A 16,511-nucleotide genomic window follows, 5' to 3' on the forward strand; every position below is an offset into this window, starting at 1 on the left:
GCCTTATTCACTCTTTGGCTAATCAATTCACTCTTTGGCTAATCAATTCACTTTATCCTCATATATAGAGGTAGATTCAGGATCCTCATTTATAAAGCGCTTTTTCATTTATTTACTTATTGTCGACAATCTATTTTCTCTTTGGTTCCATCTTTTTACATGTACTGATATGGTTAATCGAGATCTCTTTATCATCATCGATGATTTACCCAGGTATCTGACTACACATTAATCCATATCAACGGTCTCTTTAAGAGATTCGTCCTCTATTCATATATTTGCTCCATTTCGAGGACTCTGTGGAACCAAAGTGGTCTATCACGTCTCTAGCGTGCCATAGACTCATATATCGTCCTTTTAAGACATATTTTCTTATTGGAGCCTTTTCAGCTGGAATATAAGATCATTATTTTATCAAAATGTCTGGCATGCATTTTATAAATGGATTGTCCTATATAACGTTCATGATAATCCATTACTCATATCTTATTCCATCCGCTGTTTCATATGCTTCTAGCAACCTTGCGAGCATATTTCTAATTATTCCATATACTTTATCCTTTTTGGATTCTATATGACTCTATTACATGCACAACTGCATGTTTAAACCAGATCATGGGAATCATCTTACTTGAATCTACTTTATCAAATTATTTTTCGAGTGAACATAATATTCTCATTGTTCCACTCAATAGGATTCTTTAACTCTCCCCCTCGAGATGATGACACTCTATGTCTAAAATCTCATACTGAATCCCACTCTAGAACCAGTAACATATTCATATTTCCTATTTGGGATGAATTATGTTTCAAATCCTTTTGAGTGAGATCCTGATTTGGGACTGTTTAAAGAAATCACATCTATTGATGATTCAACACCCATGATTAGGGATGTTAAAATGGGTAACTACCCATGGGTTTATCCAAGCCCACAAACTTTGGGTTGTATTTTTGCCTTTTAATTAACAACTGGGTTCAAATTGGGTTTTTACCTTTGAATAAATAAATGAATTTACCCTATATGGGTAAACCCAATAAACTAAATGGGTACCCACAAGATTCACATTACGTCGTCTTCTCTTTCAATCTCAGAAAGTTCGAGACGTCGATCTCAGAAAGTTCGAGACGTCGATCTCTCCGACCTCCCTCTTCGAGACGTCGATCTCTCCGATCTCTGATCTCTTCACTTCTCTCTCAGGTCCTCTCTCTCTCTCTCTCTCTCTCTTTCTCTCTCTCTCTCTCGATCTCTCGATCTCAAATTCTGTTTTTTCTGCAGCAAACCCATCATCAGGTTTTGAGACGGATCTCTGCAGCAAACCCATCAAGGATATCTGATTGCAACTGTCTCCTTGTCCTCGCTTCACCATCTTTTGATTTCATGCTCCAGTCACCTTTCAGTTTCTATTCAGGTATAAAGTTGGGTCTGTTCTTGTTGCTTTTCCTGCTTTGAGCATCGTATAAATTGAACTTAGAATCAAATTTTGGACACTGACGCTGGATGCTTGTTTTTTTTTATCTGTGATGGGTTTTGTCAGTGAAGAATCGTATAAAGTTTTGGTTCTTGTGAACTTATGAACTCTTATGATCTCCTCAGAACTGTGATGGATTAATTTTTAATCTTGCTTCTTACTTAGACATCAGTAGCATTTTTAGTCTTGTGCTTGTGTATTGGTTGGAGACAGATGTGCAGATTCATGTTGCTATTTACTACTTGAGTAAGCTGAGCGTTCCATTTTACAGGTTTTGAAGAGACAGCAAAGATGAGTGAAAATCTTATGCACAAAGTAGTCCAGTAGCAGTCCAGTAGCCAGTAGTAGTAGGTGTCACGAGGAAAGCATCTGCTTTATATATTAGTCCAGTACCAGTAGCAGGCCGGTTAATATTATTAGGTAAGCATCTGCGAGTGTTTCGTAGTGCCTTTAGAGATCAAGTAGAGCTCTTATTATGAATGTCTAGTAACTGTAGTTCTTATTATGAGTTGTTGTCATATTATATTTTTTAAAAAATTGTATTATGGTCTTACTTTATTTCAGTGTCTAAAAGTAAAAGTGATGGCAAATGATGTTTATCTCTGATTCTCTTCTTGCTTTTTGTATTTGTAGATGGATTCCCAGTTAGTGAGACTACTTGCAGAGCTTGAAAATGAGGAAATGGATGTGGACAGAGAGGAGAATGAAGCTGAACTTCCAGCAGCCCACAGTGAAACTCAAGTGACTCAACCAACAAAAACGGTATTTCAGTCTAACAAACGCTTAAAGTCTGATGTTTGGAAGGAATACATACCGATAGGTGTAGGGCTAGATGGAAAGAACAGAGGCCGTTGCATCTATTGTAGTAAGGAGTTAGTAATAGAAGTTAGGAATGGAACATCATCTTTGAAACGGCATTTAGAAATCTGTCCAGTGAAGCCTGAAAGTGATGGCAGTGCTGAAAGGAAGTATGATCAGAGAGTAGATCGCGAAATGACTAGTGAGCTTATTATCTATCACGATTTGCCTTTTCGGTATGTGGAGTATGAGAAGGTTAGGGCAAGAGATAAATATTTGAACCCAAATGTTGTGCATATATGCCGACAAACCGCTGCTGCTGATGTCTTTAGGAAGTATGAGATGGAGAAAGCAAAGCTCACTTCGAGAGCCTTAGTGCTTTGGTGTTTATACATGTTTTCTTTGTGGTCAGAAGTCAGAACAATGCATTTTGTGGTCAGAACAATGTTTCGAGAGCTTTAGTGCTTTGGTGTTTAGACATGTTTTCTTTGTGGTCAGAGCAATGCATTTTCTTTGTGGTCAGAACATATAGCTTAACGTCTCTATTGCCAGCAACATATAGCTTAACGTCTGTGTAAATATATTCAAGTTGGTGCTTTGAACTTACATATGCTTTGGTATTTAGGTGATATTGAAGATAATTTTGATGATGAACCTACAAATGTTGCAAGTTCTTCAGGAGTATGAGAGAGATTCAAGATTCAAGAAGCTGCAAATGTTGCAAGCTACAATTATTTTTAACTGAATAAAAATACTTTTGCTACTTCTTTACATATATTGCAAGCTATAATTTGTTTCAGTTTGAATCAAATATGAATTTATTAAAATTGTGATTTTAATATTTATGCATAGGTATTTAAAATATCTTTTTATTAGTATATAAAATGTATAATTTGATTTTGTATGCAAAAAGATATGAATATTTTATATAAGTTCTTTACAACAATTAAAATGGTTTGGGTACCCATGGGTGACCATATATCCTGTTGGGTTATTTTATGGGTTTTAATTTACCCATAATGTCTCTGGGTTTTTTTTGGGCTGGGCATAAACTGGGTCGGGTTTTTTGTGGGTTAGGCTGGGCTGGGTTATTTTGCCCATTTTAACATCCCTACCCATGATGGTGTCTTTATTTTCTTAAGACATGCTATATGTGAAAAACCTATAGGTTTTCAACATTTCACAATAATGTCGATAACATTATTGAGGATGGCTATATATCAGTAAACTTCAGGTTTACTACTCATTTATAATTTTGACATCCTTCTCTTATGCATGTCTTTTTATCATAAGCTCTAATAGAACCACTAGTAATTTTATATTACTAGATACTATACTTATTTGTTTGAGAGAGGATAGATATTTGTTACCTTTAATAGCAATGTATGATGATCTAATATCTGCCAAGTATATCTATCTCCATCCTGAATCTTAAAATATTATTTAGAAAAATAATTTCATGTCACATCGATATTATTTCATTCATCGATACTTTCTGGCTCAACCAGAAAGTCTGATACATCGAGATGAGTATCATCATTTAAACCATGAAAGGATGGCCCGGGTTCATCAGAGATGAAATTCGTTTCACCCCCACTTTTCTCTTTTCCCTTTTGGGATTCTTTATACAGATCGGCTAAGTGTTTTGGCGTACGACAAGTACGTACCCAATGACCTTTCATGCCACATCTGTAGCAAACCTTTTCTGTTTGCCTTTTGTCATCTAGGGACGACAAGTACGTGGACGACAAGTACGTGGAAGTTCTTATTATTTTTCTCATCATAGGGACGAAATCTTCTTCCTCGTCCTCTCCCACGACCATGATAGCGGTTTCAACCGCATCTACACCCTCGTCCTTTTCTAGTAGGACCAACTTGATGGTTTAGTATCATGATTTCCAACTTTTCAGTTTTCATGGAGGATTTACATCAACTCCAACTATTTAGTGAATCCTTTCTTTCAAGGATTTAATTACTCAAAGATCTTTTAGATCTTTTCTTATGATACACCTTATCTTATAATCCATCATCAAATTGGTGTAAGATATCATGGCTTTTCTTTTCTCATCTGATTAACTTATCGATGATTTCTCAAAGCTCATTTTCTCTCAGGTGCATCTTTGCACCCAGTGCCCAGATCATATAATTATTTTTCGTAATATCTAGGGCATTAATTTTTAGCTTTGTCAAATTCGACATGATTACTATATTCATAAAATAATAATATAAATATAGAAGATAATTTAAATGCAGAAATCAAAGGCATAAAATAAAGGCAAAAATTAAATTGCGTAACATTAAATTGCAGAAATTTAAATAACATAAATAAAATTGGAGGCCTAGCCTACCAAATGATCTGCGGAGTCATGGACTATCATAGTGATCATTTTTTCAAAGTCAGAGGAGGCCTAGCTTGCCATGTTGACTTTATTTTCAAGATCCAGGACGCCTAGCCTACTATTTTGATCTTTTCCTATTTCAAGGTCCAGGAGGTCAAGCCTACCATTTTTGACCCTTTTTTTATTCACAGAGGTAAAACCTACCACGTGTTTCTCTGATCGTGGAGGCCTAGCCTACCATAACGATCAGTCGGGAAAGGCAACGCCTATCATCCCGGAAAATAAACGGAGAAGGCCTAACCTCTCACTCCAGAATAATAAATAAAGATTTAAATAAATTAAATATATTGAAAACATAAATTTAAACATCACCTTGCTTGCTTGGTTTAAAACCGATCGGTATAAGAGAGCTCTTCATGCTGATAACGTGTTATAAAATATAGATAAAGATTAAGTGTTTATGTGTATATGTATAATATGATTATAAAGATAAATAATATAATAAAAGAGGAAGAGGAGAGTGACGTGAGAGAGAGATGATGTAAGTGAATTTTTATTCTTGATTCTATTATTTATGTACAACATTTGACCACTATTTATACAAAGAGATAAGTCGGTTAAGTTGCACAAAAAAAAAAGATTTGGTTGAATATACCCATTTAAAACACAAATTAGGGGAATACCTTCAATGATTTTTAATGGGTTTTGGACTATCTTTTTAGCTGCTTTTTGACGATATTGCCCCTGCAGAAGAGAGAAGAAAGTGTACCTGTTTGCAGACTTAGGTCTGTATCTAGGGAGTGCTTCATCTGACAATCCTCTGGTTATTGGGAAGAACCGTACTACATCTGCCAAAAAAATAATATTTCCTCTTTTTTTTCTCTGAAACAAACAATATTTACTCTCACTTTAAATAAAGAAACATCAAGATCATATAAGTTTCACAAAATTTGTATCAGTGAAAAATCATTTAGAAAATATCTTGCAATATGGATTAACATTATTTCTGTTTTTATTATTAAATGGAGTGAGTGAAATTCAAGATTTAAGAGAACAATAAGAGACAAACGTGGACAATCGTGGAGGTTATAGAGTTTGAACTGATTCAAATGTGTAAAAGAAGAAGAAATAGACAAAATATGGAAAAGAAAATCGGGATATACATCATTAACGATAAGATATCATATAACAGAAAACATGTTATATTACCTATCTAATATATATTAACAGTTAATAGCTGACAAATGTTTAAACACTCTCTAACTCTATAATTTAGCGGTACACATAATATTTTCTTAAAATTAATTTGTTCGGAATAGGGTATGGACCCTAGTCTCGATTTTGAATTTTCAACTACCATCGATTACTCTTATTTCCTTTGCATTAACCAATCTAGGTTTTGAATTTTCAACTGCCATCAATTTTTATCAGCCCAGACCTCTGTTGATCTTCTTCTTTTATTTATCTCGTCCTCGTTATTATTTCTCGAATTTTTGAAACTTTTTATTTACTCATTATTTGATATTAAACTATGAATATGCTAACAAAACATGTATCAGATAACAATCCATGTATCAGTTAATAACCATTAAACAAACAACATATTAAATCACAAATTATGTATCAACCCATTTGGTAGCTAGCAAACTAAGTTTCAAATAATTTATAAGCTGATAAACCATTTATCAACTACACAAACCATGTGCCAATCAACAACAAGATTTTTGTAACACCATACAAACCATTTATCAGTTGTTTGGTAACAAACTATGTATCAGTTAACAAAACATGTATCTGATAATAAATCATTTATCAAGTAATAAATTATTAATTAGATAATAACGAATTTGTCAAATAATATACTAGATTATGTATCAGCTAACAAAGAATGTAACATTTCACACATTATTTATCAGATATATAAGTCATCTATCTAAACAATGTATCAATTCGCAAATCATATATCACCCAATTTATCCGCTAATAAACCATGTATGCAACAATGTATAAGCTGACAAACTATTTATTAAAAAAATTATCTGCTAATAAAAAAAATGTATCAGTTAATGATAAGTATTTGTTATTCAACATATATGTTATCTAGATAAAACGAAACTTCACGAAACCCTCATGAAACCACCATCTGGATCATTGTTCATGACTTCGCTCAATAAGGTGAATCACTAAACCAAATATGAAAATTCTTTTGGGTTCGCCCTATTTTCTCTGCCATCAAAGTTTTTTTCTTTGCTATTCTCTTTTCACAACACCACGATTTTTTTTATGACACTATCATAGTTGTGATTGAAAATTGAAGGTGGATTGTAATTCAAAATTTTAAACAGTGTATAAGTATGAAAAATAAAAAATTTAGTGATTAATGGAGTATGTGAGGATTTACAATAAATTAGAACATAGGAAAAAAAATAAAAGAAAAGTAGAACAAAAGAAGAGAGAGAGAGTTTGATTTAAAAAGGAAAAAAGAGAGAGAGGGACCTAAAATACAGAGAGAGAGAGAGAAAAAAAAAGATATTAAAATTGATTCTATGTTGGGAGGAAAGCTAGATCTAAGAGAGTAGGATATAGGAAGAGAGAGAGAGTGAAAATAATCTGACACACTTGTAAGATATCTGGATTTATGGCAGAGGGGCAAAATGGGAATGAAATTTTGGATGAAAGAGATGAGGGTAGATTTCAAATTAGATGTCCATTTAGGTGCATAGACACCAATTTATGAAAAAAGATAAGTCGGTCAAGCTCAGATATTTATGAGAAGAAATACATATAATATTATGTCAAGTCGGTTTGTCAAAGACGGTAAGAGAATGGATCATCTTTCGTATTATCTCTTAACAAGATTAAAGTTCTTGTGATATATTTGTTCACCTTACTACTGTCTTACAATGAGTTGATTACTGTCTTAGTTTCTCTATTATTAACTTGTATCTATTACATTTTATTTTTCAGATGTCAGGTTGTGAAGACAATGATGCGCTACTTGGAGATGGAATTGAATCACAAGGAAAGAAAAGATCAGCCACTGCCAGATCGAGCAGTGATGACCTTCCTCCGTTACCAAAGAAAAAACAAGCTCATAGGGCATTGGTGTGGCAACACTTCATTCAAAAAGAAGAGGACCTGAGCCTGTGCAATTGTCGCTACTATGGTCAGGATATCGGGTGCGACACCAAAAAGAGTGGGACTAGTGCAATGATAAATCATATTGCGCGCTGTAAGTTGTTCAAAGCTTTTGAGGAAAGTGGTAGTCAGCCGCATTTAAGAACTAGTAGCACTGGTGTAGTTACTGCGGTTAAGTATGATGCTGGGTTGTTTAGGAGATCTGTGAATGAGATGGTTGTCTTGAATGAGCTGCCATTTTCTTTTATGGAGTCAGAGGGTTTTAGGAGGTTCTGTCACAATGTATTGCCCATGTATACAGTTCACTGCAGGAGGACAGCAACAGAATATATATTTGGCATGTTTATGAAGGAGAAAGTGAGTCTGAAGTAGTTGTTTTGCTCTGAGAAGAAGATAGTCTCTTTAACCACTGACATTTGGGCCGCTCCTACAACATCCTACAGCTACATGGTGGTCACAGCGCACTGGATTGATAGAAAATGGGATATGCAGAAGAGATTCATCAGTTTTAAGCCTGTGACAGATCACAAAGGAGAGACCATTGCTGAGCATCTCAGTCAGTGTCTAGCGGATTGGGGCATTGAGAAGGTGTTCAGAGTGACAGTGGACAATGCTAAAGGGAATGACAAGGCACTGTGTCTATTTACTGAATCTTGTAGAGAGCTAGGGCCTAATGTGCTAATTAAGGATGGTGCCTTGTTACACATGCGTTGATGTGCGCATGTACTGAACTTGATTGTCAGGGACAGTTTAGCTGAGGTGAAAGAGAGTGTAATGGTGATTAGGAATTTGGTGAAGTATGTGAGATCATCTAGTCTGCGGCTTCAGTCCTTTCAGCTTCGAGTACTTACTAGAAAGGTTAGTAGAGGAAGCTTGTCTCTCGATTGTATTACACGCTGCAACTCTACATATCTGATGTTGTCGGCTGCATTGAAATTTTGAGTTGCATTTGAGAGGTTATTGGCATAAGAAATTTTGTACAATGAGTACTTCAAGGAGACAGAAGAGAATGGACAGAAAAGGGTTGGGCCTCCAAGTTCTCAGGGATGGGATGAAGTGCATAGGTTAGTCAAGTTTCTTAAGCTGTTTTTTGGAAGCACTTTGGCATTCTCAGCATCTAAGACAGTAACCTCCACTAGCTGCTACAATGAGATCGTGATCATTGAGAGGAACTTGATAGCTTTGAGCAATAGCAGAGATGAACTTCTAAGGATTCAAGCAACAGAGATGAGGACCAAGTTTGAGAAGTATTGGGATGGGCTGCTCAACATGAATTCGCTTGTCAGTGTTGCCAGTGTCTTTGATCCTAGAAACAAGATGCAGTTTGCATCTATTTGTTTTGATAAGCTTTATGGAAAGGACAGTGTGGAAAGTGCTCATCTCAGAACCTGCATAAAGACACTGATGAAGCAGTTGTACGATGAGTATGTGGTGAAGATTGGTCCACCATCTCAAGGTGATAGTGGTGGAAACATGAGTGAGAATGGGGAAACAGTTGCATGCGTGTTTGAGATGTCTGATGACAAGGAGGAGTATGAAGGGAGGGATTCTTTGTATTCTGAGATAGTTTCAGAAGCTGCGAATGAAGAGGCTAGTAGTGAGCTTGACATGTATTTGATGGAAAGGCCTGTGCCAAGAAGCTCTAACAATATGGGATTTGAATGGAATGTTCTATCATGGTGGAAGCGCAGTTCTGTGAAGTTTCCTATATTATCAGAACTTGCCAAGGATGTGCTTGCAATTCAAGTCTCTTCTGTTGCTTCAGAGTCGGCTTTCAGTACAAGCGGTCGGATTTTGGATCCATTTCGAAGTTGCCTAACACCTTACATGATTGAAGAACTTGTGTATACACAACAGTGGATTCAGAATAGCATCAGTGCAGAAAAGTTTGCAAGCTTGACGCAAATGTTTGAAGAACTTGAATTCCATGACTCACTAGGTAATCGAACTTATCTCACTCTTCCATACATATTTCTCATGTTTTAATTGTGCATTTAACTGTCTTTCTCATAATATAGAGACTCTACCAATACCAGAGTTAGAAAACGATTTGAACAATTAGAGGTAAATTATCTTGCTTTGCAGTTTTGATGTCTTTTGTGTCTTGAAGTCTCTCTGAAATAATTTTTTTTGCTATGTATAAGTTGCAGGTTCAAGTTTGAGAGACTGAGCAGATGTTGGTGTTTGGTTTTTTCCTTTCGGTCCTCATTATATTTTTTGGAAGTTCTCAATCTTTTTTGAACTATATATCTCAATGAATCTATGCCTCTTTCAATGTGTGTTCATTGCAAAGAGTTGTAGATTCAGAATGATTTATAATGATTGAGAAATGATGTATGAAAACTGTTTATTTTGTTGTTTTAAATGCATTGTGAAAACCGAAAAACCCAATATATCCGAAATAAACGAATTTTAATTTGGTTCGGTTCGGTTCGGAAATCGGGTAGTTTCGGTTTTCAATTTCCAAACCGAATATATCCAAAAAACCCGAAAATTTTTGATTTTCGGTTTAAAATCGAATTTCGGATATTTTCGGTTTGAAAACTAAAACTTAAAATACCCGATTTACGAACCGAACCGAATTAAAATTCGGTTATTTTCGGAATTGATCTCTAAATTTCCGAGAAACCGAAAACCGACGGTTCGGTTTTGGAAAACCGAAATCGCAGGGCTACCTCAAATTTTGAGGTTGTGAATAGTGAAACCTCAAATTTGAGGTTTCACTATTCACAACCTCAAAACTATCCTTTATTTTTCTTTTGGTCCTTATGGTTATTTCTTTTAACAAATACATATACTAAACTTAATTTAGAATAACTGAAGTACACCAAAATAAATAAAATTAGACTAATGTTACATAACAGTAAAATAAAGTTCACATTATAGAAAATTACATTAATAAAAATTCACATAATAGAAAATTACATTAATAAAATTAACACAAAATAAAATACATTAAACAAACTTAGCACAAACTAAAGCAAATTACATAAACATTCATATATTACATATCTTACAAGTGGCTGTAATCGAAATTATTCGTTTATCCAGATCCTGAACCTCCAAGATAATCGAAATATGGTTGATAAATATTTGGATCAAATGATGGTTGTTGCTGCTCTTGAGTTCTTTTTTGCATGATTCTCGCTTTTTCCAATCGCATATACTCACGTGTATCAACATCGACAGAGTCTAAATTTGTTAATAATATCTTATCATCTCGTTCTCGTTCTTTTAAGGCTATTTTTAGCCTGATTTTGGAGACGTAATTGTTGCAACTCGTAATTTTTATTCCTAGTTGATGCACTTTCTTTTAAAGATCAATGATTTGTTCGTTTGATGAAATCACTGAGTCAGTAGATGAATTATTACCTTCGGCCATTTTTCTCTTCAGTTTTGCTTTTTTCGATCCGATGGGGCATTGTGATGAATTTGATCCACCATCTTCACTGCTTAAGTTGATTGAAAATGAAGACAATCCAGGAGACTGTGATGTTGGAGATCTGACCGTATCGCTTCCAGCAGTGGGAGTTTCCGGAATATTCATGTGGACATTGTCGGTAAACTTTGGAATATCTTTCATCAAATCCCACACATGTTCAAATTTAAAACCTTTTTTAAGTTTTGGATCTTGAATCAATAAGTGCTTTGCTCTGTCCATCTGCATTGATTTTTCACATAAAATAATGTTTAGTTAATATTCAAATATCATATATATATAAAATAACACACTTGTTGAATTTTAACTTACTATATCTTGTTCAGACGCTCCACTTGGATGCATATTCTCCACTTGGTGCACACAACTCGTCAAATTCCTAACAGCATAGATGATAACACTCATCCTACCTTGTTAAGATCTACTGCACCTACTCTCCCAACTCTCAATTTTTTTTTCATTGTAGATTTCTTCTATTTGACCCCATAATTTTTTGATAGAATGGTTATTACTAGCTATTGGATCTTGTGAAATTTCTAAATACACTCGACATAACAGCTCATCTTCTTGGTGACTGAATGATGAGCCTCTATTTTTTTCCATATTTTCTTAGAAAAAGAAAGAATTGTTTGAAGTGTGAATTTTTCTTTAAGGTAAGTCTATTATTTATACACAAGAAATGATGGATAAGAATGCAAATACATGGACACAAATATGTTTTACAGATTTCCTTATCTACAATGTTGGATATCTTGGATACATTAATGATAAGGCTTTAATCTAATGGTGGATAACAAAAGAGATGTGATGAATGGTGTAGATGAGATTCACAGATTTTTCCTTATCTAAAATGTTAGATATCTTGGAAAGGATGATGACAGAATTTCAATCTAACCGTGTAAGTGAGATGTGATGAATGGTGTAGATGAAATTCATAGATTTCCTTATCTTTTTTAATAGTAACATTTTATCTATAAAAATACACGTATAGATGTTAGCCAAACACTCACAACTTATTCTTTTTTTTCTCAAAAATGAATTTTAATATTGGAGGTCCATCTTTTTCTCAAAACTCTTCTTCTTCTTCAGACTCATCTGAGTTTGATGATTTTTTGAGAGATGACATCGAAGCAATGGATAAAGAAGAAAATATTGCTCTTAATTTGTTTTTCACCAAATCACTCAAGAAAATAATCAAGTAAATTTCTGAGGCTCTATTCCTGGTCACGCGGTTGTACACCGAGATAGAGAAAAGGCCCAACAAAATTTGTTCACTGATTACTTCTCGAAAAATTCTTTGTACGGTGAGAGAGAGTTCCATCGCTGATTTCGAATGTCGAAAAGGCTTTTCTTCACATTGTCGATGCTGTCAAACAACATGACAACTATTTCATTCAACGGTGTGACGGTTTAGGAAGATTAGGTATCAACCTTGCAAAAAGTAACAGCTGCCATTCGTATTTTGGCGTATGGAATGCCTGCTGATGCCACAGACGAATACATCAAAATAGGAGAGTCTATGGCAATCAAATGCATGAAGCGCTTTTTTCGAGAATTTGTCGAAATTTTCACGGAGTAGTATCTAAGGTCACCAACAGCAGAGGACGTTGCTAGGCTTCTCCACATTAGCCAACAACGAGGATTCCCTGGAATGTTGGGTAGTCTTGATTGTATGCATTGGAAGTGGAAAAACTGTCCAAATACTTGGGCCGGACAATTCGCAGGTCGCAGCGGCACACCCACAATCGTTCTCGAAGCAGTTGCAGATTATGATCTATGGATATGGTATGCCTACTTTGGCATGCCAGGAAGCAACAACGACATTAACGTTTTGAAGTCATCAAATTTATTTTCAAAGCTTGCTCAAGGTACCGCTCCTCCTGCCAGTTACATTATTCAGGGAAATGAATATAATATGAGTTATTACTTAGCCGATGGTATTTATTCAAAATGGTCAACTATTTTTCAAACTATAAGAGACCCCCAAGGTCCAAAAAAAAAGTTGTTTGCAGCAAGACAAGAAGCATGTCGGAAAGATGTCGAACGTGCATTTGGAGTTCTACAATCTAAGTTTGCTATCATAGTAGGATCTTCATGTTACTGGAAGAAAGAAGACATGCACGATATAATGACGGCGTGTATCATAATGCATACCATGATAATCGAGGATGAGCGAGACATCAATGCACCAATTAAAGATGCAAGACCAGCGCCGGAGGCTCATTATCAGTTTGGAATGCGTTAATTGAGCACATATGGGAGCATTAAGAAAATAATGCTTAAGTAATTTGGTATTTTATATGTAATCTTCTAAAATTTGTGTGTATGTGTGTTGTTTTATTATATATGTAATTTTATCATCTTTTATTATATAATATTGTAGTATTGTGTGTTGTATAATATAGTAATGTATGTTTTATATTTGTTTGTGAATTTTATCATTATTTAGTAACTTTTGTTAATGTTAAGGACTATAATGCAAATAAATAAACTTTTAAAGATTTTTTTGAGGTTTTATGGTTGGAGTAATCAACCCTCAAATCCTCATTTTGAAGTTTTGCTCCCTTTAAAATGAGATCTTGGGTTGGAGATGCCCTAACCAACTTAGTTCCATCCATGCAAAGAGAGATTCCATTATTGGTGGAGAGGCATGATTGGGGCTTTAAACATTTCTTAAAAGTTCTGTAATTTTTCTTTTAAATTTGGAAACTATACCTTTTCCAAAACCTACAATAATTTTAGAAGACAAGACAAATATTTCATTAAACTGTGCTTAGATCGAGATTATTGGTGGTGATATTAAGCTTATAGAATACAAAGTTAAAGTTATTTCAAATACAATATATATTTTATAGAACACACAGATTAATGGACCTAAGACCATAAATAGTTGTAACATTCATCACATTTTGATACCACACGCGACATCTATCTTATTAAATTAGAAACATCGAAACTTCTTCTAGGTGGATTTTTAAGATGGATCTAATATTTTAATTAAATGTCTCATCCCTTATGAATTAGACGTACCATATTATTATTAAACATACCATAACTGAACCTATATCGATATCTATGTTAATACAAACTATACAGTTTCAGAATATAATCATCGACTATGTCTTATAATACTATTAAGATCGGACTGAATTTTAGAAACATAAACACAAAATAATAACCAACCACACTCGACTATGCCAAACGAACAAGAATACATTATACATGCCCCAATTTTAATGTTTCAGCGATGTACATATAGATATCAGAACAGATGCTATAAAACTATTATCTTAAAATAATTTATTTTTGAACATCGGTTCATACATCATACCACAGTTCATCTCAGTTGCTCATTTTTTGTCATTTCAAACTGATCAAACACAATAGAGAAAAGAAAGATAGCAGTCAATAATCTTAAACATAGAAATTGTTGATAAAATTTACTTCTGAACATCGGTCCATACATCATACCACAGTTTAACTTAGTTACTCAATTATTTTAATTTCAAACTAATCAAGCACAATATTTCGATTTGGAAGTTCATATATTTCTGTTAATAATTGATATTTGTATCTATACTTCCAGTATATTTCTTTACAAAACATCAATTTTTACTTAACAATAACATCTTTTATTAAAAACCCTTCCTCCAAATCGTATCAAATATGCCTAATATCTCGGTTACCACATTTCGTGATTTCATATTATAGATTAGGAAATTGCCTTAGAGAATATATGTGTACTATATTCGATGCAATTTAATACAATAACTAACTTATATAGATATCTCAAATTTTACTTTTAAATCAAAACTTTTACAGAAATATCCCTTTTCCAAGTCGATACAATTATACCAAATATCCCGGTGAACATATACTATGATTTGACATTTATTATAGATTACTTAATTTTAGTGAATATTTGGGTGGTACATTCGTTTCCTTTCCCTAAAATTGAACTATAAATATTGATCTTCTAAATCATCTTTACACATACACGATCAGTTCAAAAAGAAAAAGAAAGACGAAACCAAGCACTTTTCGATTACTTAATAGTGTCAAATCATTAAAAACAATTAAGATATATATATATTGTATAGTATTATATTTATAACTTTTTCCTGAAAACAAACCAAACTAAAATATAATGGGAAAATTGCCAAAACAAAACAAAAATTCAGCATGATTGTCCCTATAATAAAAAATCATTATTTAGTTGTCCTTTTAGTATTATTTTTTTCATAATCCCAAAATAACCCTTAATTAATATAATTAAACACATTAAACTAATAGATTTTTTTTAAACAAAAAAACATTTTAAAAAGTGAAAATATAAATAAAAGTTTTTAAATAGTTTTTAGTAAAAATAATTTCGTAAACTTTATAAAATAAAAATAATTTACAATTTTTTAATAAAAAAACGTTTTAATTTTTTTTTATTTTTATAAAAAGCTTAAAACTTTTATGATAAAACTTTAATAAAATAAAATTTGTAAACTTTATTAAAAAATAAATAAATAAAATAAAAAAATAAAAATAAAACTTTTTTAAAAGTTTTAATAAAAACTTTTTTTTTATTTTAATAAAAACTTTAAAAAAAACTTTATACAAAATATTTTACAAAGTTTTATTTTTCAAAAAATTTAAAACGTTTGTAAACTTTTTAATTTTATCATACTTTTAATAAAAATAAAACTTTTTAATTTTTTTTAATAAAAGTAAAATATGTTTATTTACAAAAATTTTTAGTAAAAAACTTTAAATAAACTTTATAAAAACGTTTACAAAGTCTTTTCTTATAAAAATCTTAAATTGTTTGTAAGTTTTTTAGTTTTATTATACTTAAAAAAAAAGAATAAGAGTTTGAGAAAATCACAAGACAAACTATCGATATATCATAGATTTATAAAGAAAAAATGCAAAATATTTTTTCACAAGTAAAATCGATCATTACACGTTTTAGGAAGTTAGAATATTTTTAGGAGATTTTTAAAATATTTTCTTAACTTAAATTTCATTAATTTAGGCGCCTTTTTCAATTTTTGATAAGTAAAATCAAAAATAACACATTTTAGGAAGTTAGAAATTTTCTAGGAGATTTTTAGAATATTTCCTTAACTGAAACTTTCATTAATTTTCGCAAAAATCAGGTACTCTTATCTGTAGAAGGCGTTTTCTAAAAGTTTAGAAGATTGACAAAAATTCTGAACACGCTTTCTACTTTTAGTAGACGTAAGAATACATTTTAGAAAACATATTCTCCGAAATTTAGAATACTTAATAAAAGTAGAAGATGCATTCAGACGAAAAGTAGATAGCTTTACGATT

General features: G+C 32.9%; 1 protein-coding gene across 1 annotated transcript; it reads right to left on the minus strand.

Annotated features, from left to right (window-relative positions):
- Window positions 1-10,628: 10,628 nt before the first annotated feature.
- LOC108851407 (uncharacterized) lies at window positions 10,629-11,800 on the minus strand. Its single transcript, XM_056990401.1, has 2 exons — window positions 11,496-11,800; window positions 10,629-11,405 (listed from the first exon to the last, which is right to left on the minus strand). The coding sequence occupies exon 1, from the start codon at window positions 11,784-11,786 to the stop codon at window positions 11,598-11,600; it is 189 nt and encodes a 62-aa protein (XP_056846381.1). The 5' UTR covers window positions 11,787-11,800; the 3' UTR covers window positions 10,629-11,405; window positions 11,496-11,597.
- Between the last annotated feature and the right edge of the window lie 4,711 nt (window positions 11,801-16,511).

The sequence above is a fragment of the Raphanus sativus genome, chromosome 7, assembly GCF_000801105.2.
Source record: "Raphanus sativus cultivar WK10039 chromosome 7, ASM80110v3, whole genome shotgun sequence".
Classification (NCBI taxonomy): Eukaryota; Viridiplantae; Streptophyta; class Magnoliopsida; order Brassicales; family Brassicaceae; genus Raphanus; species Raphanus sativus.

What these genes read in the sequence shown, in the direction of transcription:
- LOC108851407 (XM_056990401.1), bottom strand. Translation starts at nt 11,786, where the DNA reads ATGGAAAAAAATAGAGGCTCATCATTCAGTCACCAAGAAGATGAGCTG.